The 20425-nt window shown below is 45.7% G+C and overlaps 1 protein-coding gene across 1 annotated transcript in view; it reads right to left on the bottom strand.

Annotated features, from left to right (window-relative positions):
- The window catches only part of LOC148525808 (sodium-coupled monocarboxylate transporter 2-like), a 170683-nt gene that overhangs the window by 137474 nt on the left and 12784 nt on the right, over window positions 1–20425 (bottom strand). Inside the window, exon 3 of the mRNA XM_088470462.1 lies at window positions 3995–4046. Coding sequence (XP_088326588.1) covers window positions 3995–4046 — 52 coding nt within the window. The remainder of the gene's footprint in view (window positions 1–3994; window positions 4047–20425) is intronic.

Genomic DNA, 20425 nt, shown 5'->3' with positions numbered 1-20425 from the left:
CACATATATATATATAATATATATATATATATATATGTGTGTGTGTGTGCATACATATATATATATATATATATATATATATATATACCCACTGAAGACAGAGGGGTCCGGCTCTCCCTGGAAACAAACATCCTAGCCGGGTGCCCGCACATAGGTATTCAAATAGGCAATCAGTATAATTTACTGCCGGCTGCATGGCAACCCGACACAGGTGGAAATCCCGAACGTCGGAAGGTAAGTATAAACTAACCTATTCTACCCTCTAACCCTAACCCTCCCTTAGGGGTGCCTAACCCTAACCTCCCCCCCAAGTGCCTAACCCTAATCCCCCCTCTAAGTGCCTAAACCTAACCCCCCCTTCCCCGCCGCCTGTACCTCAGTCCCCTGGGGGGGTGCCTAACCCTAACCCCCTTCCCCTAGCCTGACCCTAACCTCCCGGGGGGTGTCTAACCCTAAGTCCCCCCCGGGAGCCCAAAACCTAACACTCTCCCCCCGCGCGGGATGGCGGGCGCCGGTCTCCCGGCGTAAGTAAAATGACAGGTGTTGAGATGTCGACGCCTGTCATTTAACCCTTGCCGGGATTCAGCAGTCGGCATTCTGGAAAACCTTAATAGTATTACGTATAGATTAACATGCAATTCTAGATATGTCATCTACCTAATACTTTGCCCATGTGTTTTGGCATATGTGGGCAAAACGGAGCGGATGTTCAAGGAGTGCATGACCGCCCATCGGCCAGCCATCAGAACTGCCATAAACACGGGTACTAGTGATTAACCCTGTGGCCCGGCACTTTTGCATGGTTTCCTCATACACTGGCATCCCTACGATACCGGATGATTGACCACGTGCCTCTATCTATGCGTGGGGGTGACCGTGGCCTAAGGCTAAAACAGCTGAAAACCAGGTGGATACTTAGATTGGGGTCTCAGCAATTTCCAGTGATCACGAGCCCTGTAACAAGTCTTTTAATGTTTATTAATGCTCATGCTTATGATTATTTGTTTCATATAATGACTTAATTAGTACGTTTTGGTATCATTAGAGTATTTGGCTTTTAGGTCATCAGATAAGCATTTTTGTTATTATGGCCTCATTCAACTAGATTACAGACATGTAATGGCTAATGTTTATATAGTCAGGAGAGTGGTCCCGTTCCCGGGAATGGCGTACACATGGTGATCTATATGGTGATATATGTATGTATATATATTTGTATACATATTTGTGAAGGGGGGGCCCTAGAGATATAAGTTTATAAATGTTGCTGGCCCTGGGTGAGGTAAGTGTAAACATCCTCTTCCTGCACTTCAAAGGGCTTTCCACAGTATCTCCATACACAGTCGGATACATACCAACAGCCAAGGATCTATGCAAACTTAGCATCCCGCCATAATGAAAATTAAAAAGGCAGCATAGGTGGCAGAGACGCTCAAATGATACAAATTCAGAGCCCAGCACAGCAGGGGGTAGGAAGCAATGGGGTATCTACTCCAAACTTTGCGCATTAATGTCTGATTGCATTTTACAGATTAAATTGTGAGAAAGAGAGCATACCATTACCCAAGTGCATCCTACTCATGGGAAATCATGTAATCTTTCTGGATATAAAGAAGACACTAGGAGGGTCATCCTTACATGGAATGGGGTCATAAACCAGACAGTCAGTAACAGGTTTTGCGTGATCTATAGGCAGACACTACGATGGTAGGTGGCAGTGGTGTGCAAGTAGAGGTTAGTCCACACGGCAGATTAATAAACTTTTTCACATAGTGTAGTCAAACAGGTAGAAACAGGAACAGGTAAACATAGGGTTAATAGCAGGTACAGGGTAACATGATTCAAATTTGCGGCAAGGCGCATTCGTAGGATGTTGTGGTGTACCAGGAGTACACTCACTGTATGGACTAATGCAGTGGTGGTGTAATACTCAGTGGTTATAGTATAATGGAATTTGGGTCTTTATAGTCAATCTCAGTTTGGAGAACGCTCAAGGGCTTGTTTAATGCTGTGGCCACAGGAGAAAGAAAGATGCCACGAGGTGCTGCCCATGCTCAGAAGGCACAGGTCGGAGGTCACTCCGGATCCTAGTGTCCTCTGGCTGTAGTAAACAGGTGCAGCACCGAGCGCTCCTCTAACACTATCAAATCGGATTTGAGAGCTTTTCCATTTACCTTGTGGCCCAAGCTATCAGAAGATATAACCTGTGTGTTCTATTTATTGTAAGTTATCATTTTTATTTCAGTTGCAACTTGCAACACATGTATTGCCTATACTTAGTACTTATTTTATTAGTCTATTTCATATGTGAAACTAAGGCTACCACAATGTAGAGTAGTCGATGGAATCCTCAGACAGTGGAACCCACCGAGGATTTCCCGGTACCCAGGGGCCGGTCCAACCCCGCTTCAAGTTGAAGGGAGGACTTTTATGGGTGACGTGTTACAGAGTATGGGAGAGGGGGGGGGATGTGTTACTGACATACAGTAAGGCAGGGAAGTCATAAAAGATATACTAAACAAATACTTTTATGCATGTATAGTATATACTTTGTCACCTGCAGAGACAAAATAAAAAATAGCCGTTTGACGCACTGTTCTTAATAGAGCTGGTGTTATTGATTAATGTACTAGTTCAGATCTCTTTAGCAAAACCTGTGGGCCACATACTGTAATGCCTACAAGGCCATTTGCAAGAAGCAGCAAGGATATAGGTGGTAATACAGATTTAGCTCCAACAATGGCTTTCCCGTCCTGCGGTGATCCGAGTTTTTCTGTGGCTGCAGAGACTTTTATTTATCATTGCACTTCACAATTGGTAAAATTAGAAAACACAGTAATAAAGCAAGACAGGCAGACAGAGAGGGGCCTGCTTGTCAGCTTTCAGTATATAGGGAAATAAGAATATAATAAGTATAAGTATAATAAGTGCGTAGAATTTTGAGGACAAAAATGAGTTTATTCCATTTTGGAATAAGGCTGTAACATAACAAAATGTGGAAAAAGTGAAGCATTGGGAATACTTTCCGGATGCACTGTACATAGGGCTCTATTCAGCAACAGTGACGATGTTGCCCATAATTTTATCGGGGAACATCGTCATGATTTTTTATCAATTGTTAAAAGTTATTGCTGTTATTATTCACCAATATTTTTTGCAGGGACAGCAATTGTGGTAACACGCTGTCCCTGCGATGATACAGAAGGCATTGTTATCGGTTTCCGAAACCAGTCCCTTCTGTTTCTGCTTCTGCGCATCCTCAGTCATGCGCTCGGGAACAGTCCCGGTCCCTGCTTTCAGGTGACCGCGGACGGCTAAGTACAACTCCAGCCTGTCCAAATAGATTGACATGTGTATACAGGCTTTATATTAGTCTCTACACATGTATATTTATGTGCTTTTATATTTAATATTTATATATATTTTAAATATATTGGCACATAAATATAAATGTATACAGACTAATATAAAGCCTGTATACACATTTCAATCTATTTAGGCAGGTTTGACATGCTCTAATTGGACTTACAGTACCTGTCAGCGGTCACCGGGAAGCAGGGACGGAGACTGAGCGGAGTTACAGGATGCTGCCGGGACTTATGGGAAAATGTCCCTCTGTCCATGCAGTTTTTGGGGAATTTAATGTATTTTCTTCAAATAACGCCATTCTGAGATGGCGTTATATAAAGTAAAGATTTATCGAGTAATTTAACACTTTTTTGCTATGCTGAGTAGCAAAAAGCTTTAAAACACTGTAGAGATCAGTGGCTGATCCGTACAGTGTGGTATTTTTTATGTAAAAAAAATCATTGCTGAATAGACCCCATAAGGTTAAGTGCTAGATATTACAACTGATCCAGCCAGATTACAAGGGTGAAAACTGCTGCTATGTACATTCAGAAGAGCTGATTGGCTAATATACAGGGAAGACACAGATAAGCGTGAGATTGATACTGAATATTACAAGGTGGTCCGGCTGATGCCAATGACTTACCCTGGTTCAATGCCAATGCTGGGGCATAAATTACTACTCCAGTGTATAGGATCTGTAGAGAGAAATGGCAGACAATGCATGTAACAGATCACATAAATGTAATAAATTAATTCACTTAAAAGACAACTGAATCCAAAAATTAGGATTTTCAGGTATGAATCGTAAATAAGAAGTACTGTTTTGTTTCTCTGCAGCAACCGTTACCTATTGTTTTTGGGTTGCCAGGTACATTGGAGATCTGCAGCCTAAATAAATAACCTTTGCTACACATCCTTAGTTGCAAAAGCTGGGACTAGTGTGGAAAGTGCTCGACATACTGTATAAGAGTCAAGAGTTTCCTGGACAGAGAGGTTTTCACATTGAAAATTATTTATCATGGCTCAGGATTGAGAATTTTCAGATTTTTCTTGTTTTCGCCAGTTACCAGGCCTAGGACTACCTGATATATATAATAATAATTTCCACTATAATCAATAAAAAGAATTCAATGTACTTCTGCATAGTCTGCATAGTCTCCACTACTTCCCCAGTGAGGAAAGGTAAGAGTTAATGACATTAATATCCCTTTTACACCGGAGCTCCGTGGTGTAAAAGGAGAGAGGATTGGATCGCCGGGTCGAGTCATCGCCAAGTGTCCACTTCAACGCCGGAAAAGCGGCGCCGAGTCGGGAATATCCTGGGTCTGCGCTGGCTGAATTCCGAGTCTGATCCGGATTGGAACCCTGTTCCAACTCCGGGTCAGACCCGGAATTTAGATGTAAAAAAGTGGTATTATAGTCTTATCCAACATTTACAATTGCTTAATTGAATTAATTACCATTCTTTCTCTGTTGACTTCAGTATTAGTACTTCCCCTAATAGTAATGGATAATTCCAGGTCTCAGCAGGCAAAATATTTCCAAGAAAAATGTGACTGAGAAACTGACTTGGATAAAACATTGATGCTTATTAAATAGGTTTAGAATAGGTTATTCTGTGTAGCTAAAGAACTGATTATGATACAGTATCTAGATAACAATAATAATCAGCCATATACTTTGAAGATATTTGCAAAGGACACTGCAATGCACTTTATTTTAGATAGGTGACATCCTTTTTGCAGCAGAAAATAAGACACTTTGATCCTTCCGAATTGCAAAATGTTATGAAGTCACTGTAGCCAATGATAGAACCAAGTCAAGTGAAGATCAAGTTTTATTAGCTAACTTCAAACTTAAAAAATTTTGTAAGATTAAAGAAAGGATCTGTTATGTTACTGAGCTTTCTCTTTGTACTAAAGCACAGACCAAAACTGGTATTATAAGAGCGACATAAGGAAGGTGGCATGCAATTGTCATGGCATCAGGGGCTTATTGATTCGGGTCAGGGTCCCTTGGGCTAGGTGTATATGCTAAAGTATGAATGAGGCTGCATGGCCTAATACTGCTGCAACTCCTGCACAGTGGGGCAGCATGGATGGTGTAATGGTTAGCATTACTGCCTCACAGCACTGAGGGTTTAAGGACCTGATTCAGACCCGCTCGCTAGGATGTGTTCGCACGCATCCAGCCGATTGCTTGCATTCCTTGCATGCGTACGCATCGCAATGCACCTGTGCAAACCAGTGCGAGCTATCGGGAAGAGTACGCTCACTGCGCATAGACAGCCTTGCAGAGTGAGTGACAGGAGAAGCCATTTGTGGGTGGTGACAGGGGCTGGCCGCTAGAAACGGAGGAGTGGAGGTGCAAATGCAGGCGTGCCTGAGCGTCTCAACGTCGTTGTAGAGGCGTGCATAATCAACAGGCAGCGTCATAGTACACGTCACCTGGCTGAATTTTACAATAAAGTGCTCGCAGTGCTTGCGGTGGGGTATGGTCAGCCACAAGCGCTGCCTTTGCTTCCGATGGTACTCGATGTTACCGATGGTTGCATACACTTCCTGGAGATGACGTGCGCAAGTGGGCGTCTTAAGACAGGCTGGTGGGTGTCTGCATACACAATGCGATCGCTCTCTAAGAAATACTGGACGTGCTAATGCCTTGCGATCGCTTGCCTTGCTGAAATTTGCATACGTATCTAGCATGTGAACACATCTAGCCAGCGGGTATGAATCGAGCCCTAAGTCCCACCACAGCCCTAATGGTGTAATGGTTAGCATTACTGCCTCACAACACTGAGGTCTTGGATTTTAGTCCCACCACTTCCTTAACGGTGTGGAATTAGTATATTCTTCCCTGTGCTTTCGTGGGTTTCATCCGGGTACTCTGGTTTCCTCCCACACTCCAAAAATATACAGGTAGGGTAATTGGCTACTGACAAAACATTAACCTAGTGTGTGTACATGTGGTAGGGAATATAGATTATCAACATTGGGTCAGGGACTGATGTGAATGGCCAAATATTCTCTGCAAAGCGCTACAGAATATGTGTGTGCTCTATATTATAAATAACTAAATACATAATAGCTAAATAAATATATAATGGGTAGGACAGATGTGGAGAATAGGTGCAGGGAAGGCTGTAGCAGTATGTATGGTATATTGTATTGGCAATGTGCTGCCAGCTGTCAGTGCTCTAAGCACTGATAGGATGAGTCAAACATGTGCCTGAAGTTGCTGGTAGCTGGTTAGATGCAGAACAGCAGGAACCACCAGGAGTGGAAGGCCAGCCACATTTACAGATAAGTGAAATGGACGGCTGCAAAGTGACAGCGCCAGAGCCAGTAGCGGGGTGACGGACAATGTTTTAAAGACGGTAAATATATAAAGGGAGCACAGAACTTTATACCCTGTATTTCATGTTGCTGGTGGAAACAATTTCATGAGCATATGCGTAATTTCCACACTTAATAAGTAGGCTGATTTTTCCAAGGTTAAATAATTTCAGTTTGTACTGTAGTAACCTGGTGTCGAGCTTCATTGTCATCACAGTAATTATTTGGACCTTACACTTTCCATATCATGTACACTATCATTTAAGTTTCAACTACTCAGATATGAGTTAAAATCTGTTTTCCCGCTAAACATGTTACTAACCTTCTGAAGTTGGACAGTATGGTTACTAAGGGGCCTATTCACTACAATCCGCATAAAATATGCAGATTGTAGTGTGATATTTTCATCTAAATTTGCATTTCGAATTTAGTAAATATCACAGGGATTTATCACAGGGATAGAGCTTGCGATAAAGTTCTGTCCCTGCGAATCCCCACTGTATTTTTCGCAAAAATACAGCGACATGGTCCCCACGCATGCACCCACCAGCTACACCATACCACCCGTGCGGCGGTGACCCCCCGCGATCGACCCCCCTCCCCGCACTTTCACTTACCTCTGGTGCTCTGTGATGTCCTCTCCCAGGGCTCCGGTCAGCTGGTCTCCCTTCCTGCACTGTGATCCCGGTCAGTTCTATGTAGCAGCTGACCAGGGTCACAGTGCAAGAGTCAGTAGACCAGCTGACCAGAGCCCGGGGAGGACATCACTGAGCACCATGGATGCAGGTAAGTCTTGTAGCTTGTGGTCTGTTTAGACCACAGAGCTGATCACTGGGGCCCGGCTTCCAACTCTGATCTGCCTTTTAGAGCGAAGCAGGAGTCGGGGAACCAGGGGAAACCCTTGATAACACCATCTCCATGTAGCGTAATTATCACAGGACTTCCCCCGGTATTTTTTCACATTTTATGTTTAGTAACTTTGGCCAGATCACATTTCCCATTACAACTATGGGAAATGCGATCTGCTTACTAAAATATGTGATAATTAGGGCTTGGAGTATAATTTTGTGAATTCTACTCCAATTGCCCTTTAGTACATTTATGTGATACTAAAATAATAAGAAAAGGGTGTGAAAACACCTTGTTTCAGTTTATTTTTGTAAAAATAATGTAAATAAATAGGCCCCATAATATTGTAGACAGGGGTGTATCTAGGGGTTTGGGCGCCCCTGGCAAAGTAATGGACTGGCGCCCCCCTCCGCATTTTCTGTATTACACCCTGTACTTATAACGTCTCCCAGCCAGCCCCCTTCTGTCTTCCAAGCTAGTACCCATGTTTCATCAGCCAACATCTCCTTCGGTTTAATCAGGCAGCATCTCTTCTGTCTCCCCAGCCAGCTCCCCTCCTGTCTCCTCAGCCATACCCCTCCTGCCTCCAAAGCCAGCCCCCCTTCTGTCTCCCCAGCCATACCCCTCCTGCCTCCAAAGCCAGCCCCTCTTCTGTCTCCCCAGCAGGGGCGGATTGGGATGGAGAACCAGCCCGGGAAATTTATGGAAGCAGCCCTAATGGCTGGAGTCAGGGGGAGGAAAGGGGGGAGAGAGAGAGAGAGATGTTCATATAAACATACAAATACATAATCCAGCATTGCCTGGGCTTCTTTTTCTTTTTTTAAACTATTGCGGTCCCCGGCGCATGGATTGTGAAAGCAGGGACACTGATGGGGGAGTTACAGGGAGGCTGAGTGTAGGGACACAGCGTGGCTTGCTCGTAAAGTAGGCGTGGTTTGATGGCACTACAAGTCCCAGCAGATTCAGTTGATAGTGTGCTGGGACTTGTAGTCTCATCACAGCTGGATATACAGTCAGTGTTTTAGTTACATATAGGATCCCCAGACTTCTTACCTTTAAATGTAGAGCGCCAGGCCACCCTGTCCTAGTGCAGCCCCCGCAGGGTCCAGGATCACGGTGTGTGGACTGTGGAGACAGGTGGTACAGTTCTAGACCGCTGGGAAGGGGAGCTGATAAAGATAAGGAGGCACGCTGTCCCGGTGGCCCAATCCACCCCTGCTCCCCAGCCATACCCCTCCTGCCTCCAAAGCCAGCCCCCCTTCTATCTCCCCAGCCAGTCGGACTGGGGCACGAAGGGCCCACAGGAAAATGCAATGGAGTAGGCCCGCTGAAGCGGCATGGGTAGGTGTAGTCATCAAATAAGTGTGGCCAAAGAAATGAAAGATTAAGAGATTGTGAATGGAGACAAGTTTGATGCTGATAGAGCATGTATTCCAAAAAGCGCACAAGAATGGGGGAAAGGGAAGTGGGAGGATAACCTGCAACAAGGAGAAGCAGTCAGGATTAGTAGGAGGAGGATGTAGTAAAAATATCTATGGGTGTAATGTGGCTTTGTAGGTGGATGAGAGGCGTAGTTAAGAGTTGCAGAATGTATCATAAAAAATGGGGTACCCATGGGTAAGGCTGGAGGGGGTGAAGGTGGATGTAAGTGGGAGAAGGGGATAATGGATGGTTAGAAAGAAGTGGAAGTGGAAGTAAAGATTTATGTGAGTGAAGGAGGAAAAGTGTAGAGAAAGCAAAGTGATGGGACATAGAAGGAGTAAGGCATGGTAATGTGAAATCGGGTTGGGTATGGGATGCCGGTGCTTGGGATCCCAACTGTCAGAATCCCTACGCCGGCATCCCTAAAGGGCTAGTATACCGACACTTGTTGTTCGGTATGCTAACCTTCCCCCTCTCCCTACCCTAACCCTCCATCCCCGAGGCCTAAACCTAACCCCCCCACCCCCCATGCCTAAACCTAACCCTCCCCCTAGTGCCTAACCCTAACCTTCCCCTAACCTGTCGATACTTATCTTCGGGATTCCGGCACCGGTATATAGATCGGCAGCATACCGTGTGACGGGATGCTAACTACATCCCTGTGTCGCTGATTCCTAGCCTTGCATACCGGCCAGCCTGTGTAAGCTGAGGCCTACCCAGCTAGCCGGCGCCGTCCTCGGTCGCGATGGGATCGCAGATTCAGCAGGGGCTGTCAGACATCCTCTGCTGCATTTGCATATTAGCAAGGAAGTGTATATATATTAGGGGTGAGCGGGTTCGGATTTCTGAAATCCGAACCCCCCCGAGCCCCCCCGATCCGAGGCCGATCCGAGTCAGGCTCGACTTTTCCCACCTGACTCGGATCTGAAATCGAGGCAAAACGTCATCATCCCGCCTTCCGGGTCTCGCGGGTTTTGGATCCTATATAAGGTACCCGCGTCGGCGCCATTTTCTCACTCGGCTGTGGACAGTGAAGAGGGAGGGTGGTAGTTAGGGCTGGCTGGGCTGTGTAGTGTAGTGTAGTATAGTGCAGAGTAGTGTTGTGCTGCGCTGTGCTGCTGTTGTCCATAGGGGCTGTGTCCGCTACTTCAAAGTCCATAGGGGCTGGCTGTGTTGTGCTGTGCTGCTGTTGTTAATAGGGGCTGTGTCCACTACTTCAAAGTCCATAGGGGCTGGCTGGACTGTGTTGTGCAGTCAGTTGTCCATAGGGGCTGTGTCCACTCCAAAGTCCTGTGCAGTGTCCCAGTCCTAAAGGGGTGCTGTAGTGTTGTCCGGGGGGTGCTCTGGCCATAGGGTGCTCCCCCCAAGTGCAAAAAAATATATATTTTTCTCTGTGTTTGTGAATTGTGTGCACTGTGGCTGCACGTGCATCAACAAAGGAGCAGCGCCAAGCGTGCGCCTGTGTCCCATAAGTAAAAGGCCGGCTGGCTTGTCCGATAAAGGGTGCTGTAACCCCCAAAAGGCACTCCAAACAAAATAAAAAAAAATATTTTTTTGTGTTTGTGAATTGTGTGCGCAGTAGCCGCACGTGCATCAACAAAGTAGTGCCAAGCGTGCGCCTGTGTCCCATAAATAAAGGGCCAGCTGGATTGACCGCTAAAGGGTGCTGTAACCCCCAAAGGGCACTCGAAACAAAATAAAAAAATGTTTTCTGTATTTGTGAATTGTGTGCACTGTGGCTGCACGTGCATCAACAAAGGAGCAGCTCATTTCTTAAAGGGTGGTGTAACCCACAAAGTGCACTACTCTCCATCAAAAATAAAAAAATATTTTCTGTGTTTGTGTGCGCCTTAGCCGTACGTATATATCAATATAACATAAATGGAGGACCAAACTTTCTCCGATAAAAATAAAATAGGGAAAGATCAAGAACCACTTCCTCCTAGTGCTGTTGCTGCTGCTGGGAGTTGTTCATCATCCCAGAGAGGAAGTAGGAACACCACTACTTTTACTAAATAATTGACCCTCCAACAGTCCCTAGCGAGGAGGATAAAGTACGACAGCAGTCATCCTGAAGCAAAACGTATAACTGAGGCCTTGACTGCTATGTTGGTGTTAGACGTGCGTCCGGTATCCGCTATTAGTGCAGTGGGATTTAGACAATTGATGGAGGTAGTGTGTCCCCGGTTCCAAATCCCGTCTAGATTCCACCTGCATCCTCAAAGCAGCAGCAACAAGCGTGCGTCTGTCTGTTAAAGGGTGGTGTAACCCTCAAAGTGCGCTCCACAAACAATAAAAAAATTCTTCTTTTTTTTTCTCTTTGTGAAATGTGTGGGCTGTAGCCGCACCTGCATCCTTAAAGCAGCAGCGACAAGCGTGTGTCTGTCTGTTAAAGGGTGGTGTAACCCTCAAAGTGCGCTCCACAAACAATGAAAAAATTCTTTTTTTTTCTGTCTTTGTGAATTGTGTGGGCTGTAGCCGCACCTGCATCCTCAAAGCAGCAGCGACAACCATGCGTCTGTCTGTTAAAGGGTGGTGTAACCCTCAAAGTGCGCTCCACAAACAATAAAAAATTCTTTTTTTTCTGTCTTTGTGAATTGTGTGCTCTGTAGCTGCACGTGCATCAAAAAAGGAGCAGCGCCAAGCGTGCGCCTGTGTCCCATAAGTCTGTTAAAGGGTGGTGTAAACCCCAAAGTGCTCCAAAAAATAAAAAACATTTTTTTTATGTGTTTGTGACTTGTGTGCGATGTAGCCGCACGTGCATCAACACAGTAGCAGCGCCAAGCGTGCGCCTGTGTCATAAGTCAAGGGCCTGTTTGGACATCTGGTCTGGACTGAAGGACGTGCCAACAATTTCTGACAAGTCTACTGTCACTGCATAAGATACTGTCCTCAAAGCAGCAGCGACAAGCATGCGTCTGTCTGTTAAATGGGTGGTGTTACCCCCAAAGTGCTCTCCAACAAAATAAAATAATCTTCTTTTTTTCTGTGCTTGTGTGTGAAATGTATGCGCAGTAGCCGCACCTGCATCCTCAAAGCAGCAGCGACGAGCATGCGTCTGTCTGTTAAAGGATTACATCGGTGACAGCATCCAAGTAGGCATGTCAGACAGTCCGTACCTGTACTGGCAGGAAAAAGAGGCAATTTGGAGGTCCCTGTACAAACTGGCTCATTTTTACCTGAGTTGCCCCCCCTCCAGTGTGTACTCCGAAAGAGTGTTTAGTGCAGCCGGGAACCTTGTCAGCAAAAGGCATAGGAGGTTGCTTCCACAAAATGTGGAGAAGATGATGTTCATAAAATGAATTATCAACTCTTCGAGGGAGACCAGCCTCCAGAATGTACAGAGGGACCTGTGGTTGTGGATTCCAGCGGGGACGAATTAATACTCTGTGAGGATGAGGATGTACACAACACTGAAGAGGGTGAGGAATTGGTGGATGAGGAGGATGAGGATGACATCTTGCCTCCGTAGAGCCAGTTTGTGCAGGGACAGATTAATTGCCAGCTTGTTTTGTGGGGGCCCAAACGAACCAATCATTTCAGCCACAGTCGTGTGGCAGACCCTGGCGCTGAAATGTTTGGTTTGTTAAAGTGTGCATGTCCTGTTTATACAACATAAGGGTGGCTGGGAGGGCCCAAGGACAATTCCATCTTGCACCTCTTTTTTTTCTTTGAATTACGTACTGTTTGGGGCCTAGTTTTTCAAACTGCCATCCTGTCTGCCACTGCAGTGTCACTCCTAGATGGACCACGTGTTTGTGCCGCCCACTTGTATCTCTTAGCATAGTCATCCAGCTACCTCGGTGCAACCTTTTGGACATAAAAACACTATTGTGAGGTGTTCAGAATAGACTGGAAATTAGTGGAAATTAAGGTTATTGAGGTAAATTATAGCATAGGAGCAGAAAAACACACAAAATCTGTGATTTTAGCTGTTTTTATGCTTTTTCTTAAAAAATACAGATCCAAAACACAAACCCAGAACCCAAAACACGGAAGGGTGGTTTTGGCAAAACCAATCCAGATCCAAAACATGAAGAAAGATCCAGATCCAAAACCAAAACACGAAAAGTGGCCGGCGCACACCCCTAATATATATATATATATATAATATATATATATATATATATATATACATATACACATACATACACACACACAAACATATACTGGAAGTAGAAATATATACATATATAAGTGGAAAAAGATGGCACTCAAGGACTTACAGTACTAGCAAGAAATTGTGTATATATATATATATATATATATATATATACATACACTGTATATTATATACATTTCTACACACAAACATACTGTATACATACTTAAATACTGTAACTGGAGAAGTATGGTACTCAAGGACTTTGTAGATAATAATCACTTTTCTGTAGTCATAGCAGATCACGTTCACATGACTTCCTCATAGAGCCATCACCCGGTGACACCTGCTCCATACACAAATTGCTCCCGTCCTCAAGTGCAGTTCAGTGGGGATCACTGAACTGAAGGAAGGGCTGGGGAATAGAGGACATGGGCGGATCATCTGTCCGCAGTGTAGAAGAGAGCCAGCAACCGTGAGGTGGGCAGTAGTGTAGTGCTGTGCGGTCGCAGATTATACAGCCCGCACCGCAGGCTGCAAGTGACTTGGCATGGGCTCTGCTGATGGTGACGGAGGCAGCGAGTGCCTAGCAGGTAATCTAGCCAGTGCCTCCTCAGCACTTGAGCACAGTGACTGTAGTGTGGTACTCAGAGAGGGGATGGGAAATAGAATCAGCGCTGCTAGTGCAGCACACTCAGAGCTCGCAGCCTGCTAAAGTAAATGGCCGCCGGTGACCTTGACAGTCCCATCTTTATTCTACTTCCTGGCCGCGGGTGACACCGCTGAATGGCGCCCCACTTGGCCGGCGCCCCTGGTGAGTGCCATCCTGGCCAAGGTGTAGATACGCTCCTGATTGTAGAGCAAACACTTAAATAAACAATAATTATTATCCTATGGTGTGTGCACACTGGACAGTAATATGCCACACATAAGTGCTCCATATACAGTATGTAAGATGCCAGACATCAGTGTCCCAATAAATAACTATGCCACACAAATGTACTTAATATGTAATTATGCCGCAAATGTGTGCTCGAAATACAAAATCATGCCACACATCAGTGCCCGCCATACATAATCATGCCGCACATCAGTGCCCGCCATACATAATCATGCTGCACATCAGTCTCCACAAAACATAATCATACCGCACATCAGTGCCCGCGATTCATAATCATGCAGCACATCAGTGCCCGCCATACATAATCATGCCGCACATCAGTGCCTGCAATACATAATCATGCCGCACATCAGTGCCCGCCATACATAATCATGCCGCACATCAGTGTCTGCAATACATAATCATGCCGCACATCAGTGTCCATAATTCATAATCATGCCGCACATCAGTGTCTGCAATACAGAATCATGCCGCACATCAGTGTCGGTAATTCATAATAATGCCACACATCACCGACACCGACCCGCGGGTGAAGACGGTTCACGCAGGCTGTTAGGGCAGGGCGCTTTTTGCCCTCCTTCTGGAGGGCAGGGCGCTTTTTGCCTTCCAGAAAGAGGGCAGGGCGCCGCGGCCCGCTAAAACACCCTAGCGGGAACGCTACGCATATCAGTGCCTGCTATACATAAGTATCCCACACATCAGTGCCTGCCATACATAATCATGCCGCACATCAGTCTCCACAAAACATAATCATACCGCACATCAGTGCCAGAAATACATAATCATGCTGCACATCAGTGCCCGCCATACATAATCATGCCGCACATCAGTGTCTGCAATACATAGTCATGCCACACATCAGTGTCCGTAATTCATAATAATGCCGCACATCAGTCTCCACAAAACATAATCATGCCGCACATCAGTGCCCGCCATACTTAATCATGCCGCACATCAGTGTCCGCAATACATAATCATGCCGCACATCAGTGTCCTTAATTCATAATAATGCCGCACATCAGTCTCCACAAAACATAATCATGCTGCACATCAGTGCCCGCCATACATAATCATGCCGCACATCAGTGTCTGCAATACATAATCATGCCGCACATCAGTGTCTGTAATTCATAATAATGCCGCACATCAGTCTCCACAAAACATAATCATGCCGCACATCAGTGTCCGCCATACATAATCATGCCGCACATCAGTGTCTGCAATACATAATCATGCCGCACATCAGTGTCCGTAATTCATAATAATGCCGCACATCAGTCTCCACAAAACATAATCATGCTGCACATCAGTGCCCGCCATACATAATCATGCCGCACATCAGTGTCTGCAATACATAATCATGCCGCACATCAGTGTCTGTAATTCATAATAATGCCACACATCAGTCTCCACAAAACATAATCATGCTGCACATCAGTGCCCGCCATACATAATCATGCCGCACATCAGTGTCTGCAATACATAATCATGCCGCACATCAGTGTCCGTAATTCATAATAATGCCGCACATCAGTCTCCACAAAACATAATCATGCAGCACATCAGTGTCCGCAATACATAATCATGCCACACACAGTGCCACAATACATAATTATGCCGCACACAGTGCCACAATACATAATTATGCCGCACATTAGTACCCACAATACATAATCATGCCGCACATCAGTGTCCACAATACATAATCTTGGCGCACATCAGTGTCCACAATAGACAATCATGGCGCACATCGGTGCCTGGAATATAAAATGATGCCGCACATCAGTGCCTGCCATACATAAGTATCCCGCATATAGTGTTCCCTCTAGCTCCGGCGGGAGGCAGGGCGCCGTAGCTAGAGAGGGCATGTCCGTTCGCACGCCTTCGGCCGCGCGCGACCGAGAAGGGGGCGTGGTCATCGAAAAGGGGGCGTGTCTATAAGACGCGTCCCCTTTTCGTCACTCTTGGGGGCGTGCCCGGCACTTACGGACACGCCGAGCCACCCCCAAGCCCTGCAGACAGGGAGAATAGATGCCGGGCGCATGCGCCCGGCGTCTATTCTCCGGCGGTGACCGGGTCACCGCACATTTCTTCACCCGCGGGACACTGCAACCCGCGGGTGAAGACGGTTCCCGCAGGCTGTTAGGTCAGGGCGCTTTTTGCCCTCCTTCTGGAGGGCAGAGCACTTTTTGCCTTCCAGAAAGAGGGCAGGGCGCCGCGCCCCGCTAAAACAGCCTAGCGGGAACACTACGCATATCAGTGCCTGCTATACATAAGTATCCCACACATCAGTGCCTGCCATACATAATCATGCCGCACATCAGTCTCCACTAAACATAATCATACCGCACATCAGTGCCAGAAATACATAATCATGCCGCACATCAGTGCCCGCCATACATAATCATGCCGCACGTCAGTGTCTGCAATACATAATCATGCCGCACATCAGTGCCAGAAATACATAATCATGCCGCACATCAGTGCCCGCCATACATAATCATGCCGCACATCAGTCTCCACAAAACATAATCATGCCGCACATCAGTGTCCGCAATACATAATCATGCCGCACATCAGTGTCCGCCATACATAATCATGCAGCACATCAATGCCCGCCATACATAATTAGGCTGCACATCAGTGCCCGCCATACATAATCATGCTGCACATCAGTCTCCACAAAACATAATTATACCGCACATCAGTGCCCATGATTCATAATTATGCCGCACATCAGTGCCCGCCATACATAATCATGCCGCACACCAGTGTCCGCAATACATAATCATGCCGCACATCAGTGTCCGCAATACATAATCATGCCGCACATCAGTGTCCGCAATACATAATCATGCCACACATCAGTCTCCACAAAACATAATCATGCCGCACATCAGTGTCCGCAATACATAATCATGCTGCACATCAGTGTCCACAATACATAATCATGCCGCACACAGTGCCCGCAATATATAATTATGCTGCACACAGTGCCACAATACATAATTATGCCGCACATTAGTACCCGCAATACATAATAATGCCGCACATCAGTGTCCACAATACATAATCATGCCACACATCAGTCTCCACAAAACATAATCATGCCGCACATCAGTGTCCGCAATACGTAATCATGCTGCACATCAGTGTCCGCAATACATAATCATGCCACACATCAGTCTCCACAAAACATAATCATGCCGCACATCAGTGCCCGCCATACATAATCATGCCACACATCAGTGTCCGCAATTCATAATCATGCCGCACATCAGTGTCCTTAATTCATAATAATGCCGCACATCAGTCTCCACAAAACATAATCATGCCGCATATCAGTGTCCGCCATACATAATCATGCCGCACATCAGTGTCTGCAATACATAATCATGCCGCACATCAGTGTCCGTAATTCATAATAATGCCGCACATCAGTCTCCACAAAACATAATCATGCTGCACATCAGTGCCCGCCATACATAATCATGGCGCACATCAGTGTCTGCAATACATAATCATGCCGCACATCAGTGTCTGTAATTCATAATAATGCCACACATCAGTCTCCACAAAACATAATCATGCTGCACATCAGTGCCCGCCATACATAATCATGCCGCACATCAGTGTCTGCAATACATAATCATGCCGCACATCAGTGTCCGTAATTCATAATAATGCTGCACATCAGTCTCCACAAAACATAATCATGCCGCACATCAGTGTCCGCAATACATAATCATGCCACACACAGTGCCACAATACATAATTATGCCGCACACAGTGCCACAATACATAATTATGCCGCACATTAGTACCCACAATACATAATCATGCCGCACATCAGTGTCCACAATACATAATCTTGGCGCACATCAGTGTCCACAATAGACAATCATGGCGCACATCGGTGCCTGGAATATAAAATGATGCCGCACATCAGTGCCTGCCATACATAAGTATCCCGCATATATTGTTCCCTCTATCTCCGGCGGGAGGCAGGGCGCCGTAGCTAGAGAGGGCATGTCCGTTCGCACGCCTTCGGCGCGCGCGCGACCGAGAAGGGGGCGTGGTCATCAAAAAGGGGGCATGTCTATAAGACGCGTCCCCTTTTCGTCACTCTTGGGGGCGTGCCCGGCACTTACGGACACGCCGAGCCACCCCCAAGCCCTGCAGACAGGGAGAATAGATGCCGGGCGCATGCGCCCGGCATCTATTCTCCGGCGGTGACCGGGTCACCGCACATTTCTTCACCCGCGGGACACTGCGACCCGCGGGTGAAGACGGTTCCCGCAGGCTGTTAGGTCAGGGCGCTTTTTGCCCTCCTTCTGGAGGGCAGAGCACTTTTTGCCTTCCAGAAAGAGGGCAGGGCGCCGCGCCCCGCTAAAACAGCCTAGCGGGAACACTACGCATATCAGTGCCTGCTATACATAAGTATCCCACACATCAGTGCCTGCCATACATAATCATGCCGCACATCAGTCTCCACAAAACATAATCATACCGCACATCAGTGCCAGAAATACATAATCATGCCGCACATCAGTGCCCGCCATACATAATCATGCCGCACGTCAGTGTCTGCAATACATAATCATGCTGCACATCAGTGCCAGAAATACATAATCATGCCGCACATCAGTGCCCGCCATACATAATCATGCCGCACATCAGTCTCCACAAAACATAATCATGCCGCACATCAGTGTCCGCAATACATAATCATGCCGCACATCAGTGTCCGCCATACATAATCATGCCGCACATCAGTGCCCGCCATACATAATTAGGCTGCACATCAGTGCCCGCCATACATAATCATGCTGCACATCAGTCTCCACAAAACATAATTATACCGCACATCAGTGCCCGTGATTCATAATCATGCCGCACATCAGTGCCCGCCATACATAATCATGCCGCACACCAGTGTCCGCAATACATAATCATGCCGCACATCAGTGTCCGCAATACATAATCATGCCGCACATCAGTGTCCGCAATACATAATCATGCCACACATCAGTCTCCACAAAACATAATCATGCCGCACATCAGTGTCCGCAATACATAATCATGCTGCACATCAGTGTCCACAATACATAATCATGCCGCACACAGTGCCCGCAATACATAATTATGCCGCACACAGTGCCACAATACATAATTATGCCGCACATTAGTACCCGCAATACATAATAATGCCGCACATCAGTGTCCACAATACATAATCATGCCGCACATCAGTGTCCGCAATACATAATCATGCTGCACATCAGTGTCCGCAATACATAATCATGCCACACATCAGTCTCCACAAAACATAATCATGCCGCACATCAGTGTCCGCAATACATAATCATGCTGCACATCAGTGTCCGCAATACATAATCATGCCGCACATCAGTGTCCGCAATACATAATCATGCCGCACATCAGTGTCCGCAATACATAATCATGCCGCACACAGTGCCCGCAATACATAATTATGCCGCACACAGTGCCACAATACATAATTATGCCGCACATTAGTACCCGCAATACATAATAATGCCGCACATAAGTGTCCACAATACATAATCATGGCACACATCAGTGTCCACAATACATAATCATTTCGCACATCAGTGTCCACAATACATAATTATGCCGCACATTAGTACCCGCAATACATAATAATGCCGCACATAAGTGTCCACAATACATAATCATGGCGCACATCAGTGTCCACAATACATAATCATGGCGCACATCAGTGTTCACAATAATTATGCCGCACATTAGTACCCGCAATACATAATAATGCCGCACATCAGTGTCCACAATACATAATCATGGCGCACATCAGTGTCCACAATAGATTATCATGGCGCACATCAGTGCCTGTAATATAAAATATGTCAGACGGTGATTATTCTGGGCCAATGAGATCCTCACACTGACTGTTCATTTAGAACTTTATACTGCTACTCATAATATTGTGGATCACCGTTTATTCATTTCAGGATATTCTGATACAGGCAAGTTGGTCCAGCATTATAAATGGAGTTTTATCAGTATAAATAATCCACATCACCATCAGTATAAGTCTGGTCAAATGGAGTATATCTACATTCATTTTTAATATTGTATGCATTCCTATTTATTTGAGATTATTATCTAGTATTATTGTGTACATCATTTTATTATGTTTTATTTATTCGTTATAGATTAAACCAAGTGTGTTCAAAGACATTTCATATGGTCATTTTCTACATAGTCTCACTCCTGAGCACCATCTCTCTATGTTTCCATTATCTTTTTGACATTTGGTGTCTACCTAGGTGACTACTAAGTTTGTTTGGCTGCACAAGAGCTAGTGTAACATCAATACATCTGTCACAATTTTTATTCATTTTGTATTATTTTTAATTTTTTATTACCTAAATTGCTTATTAGGTGTTTAAGCACTTTTCTCTG

Source organism: Taudactylus pleione, unplaced genomic scaffold (genome assembly GCF_031769625.1).
Source record: "Taudactylus pleione unplaced genomic scaffold, aTauple2 ptg000100l, whole genome shotgun sequence".
In the NCBI taxonomy this organism is placed as follows: domain Eukaryota; kingdom Metazoa; phylum Chordata; class Amphibia; order Anura; family Myobatrachidae; genus Taudactylus; species Taudactylus pleione.
This window is presented reverse-complemented; position numbering and strand designations above follow the sequence as displayed.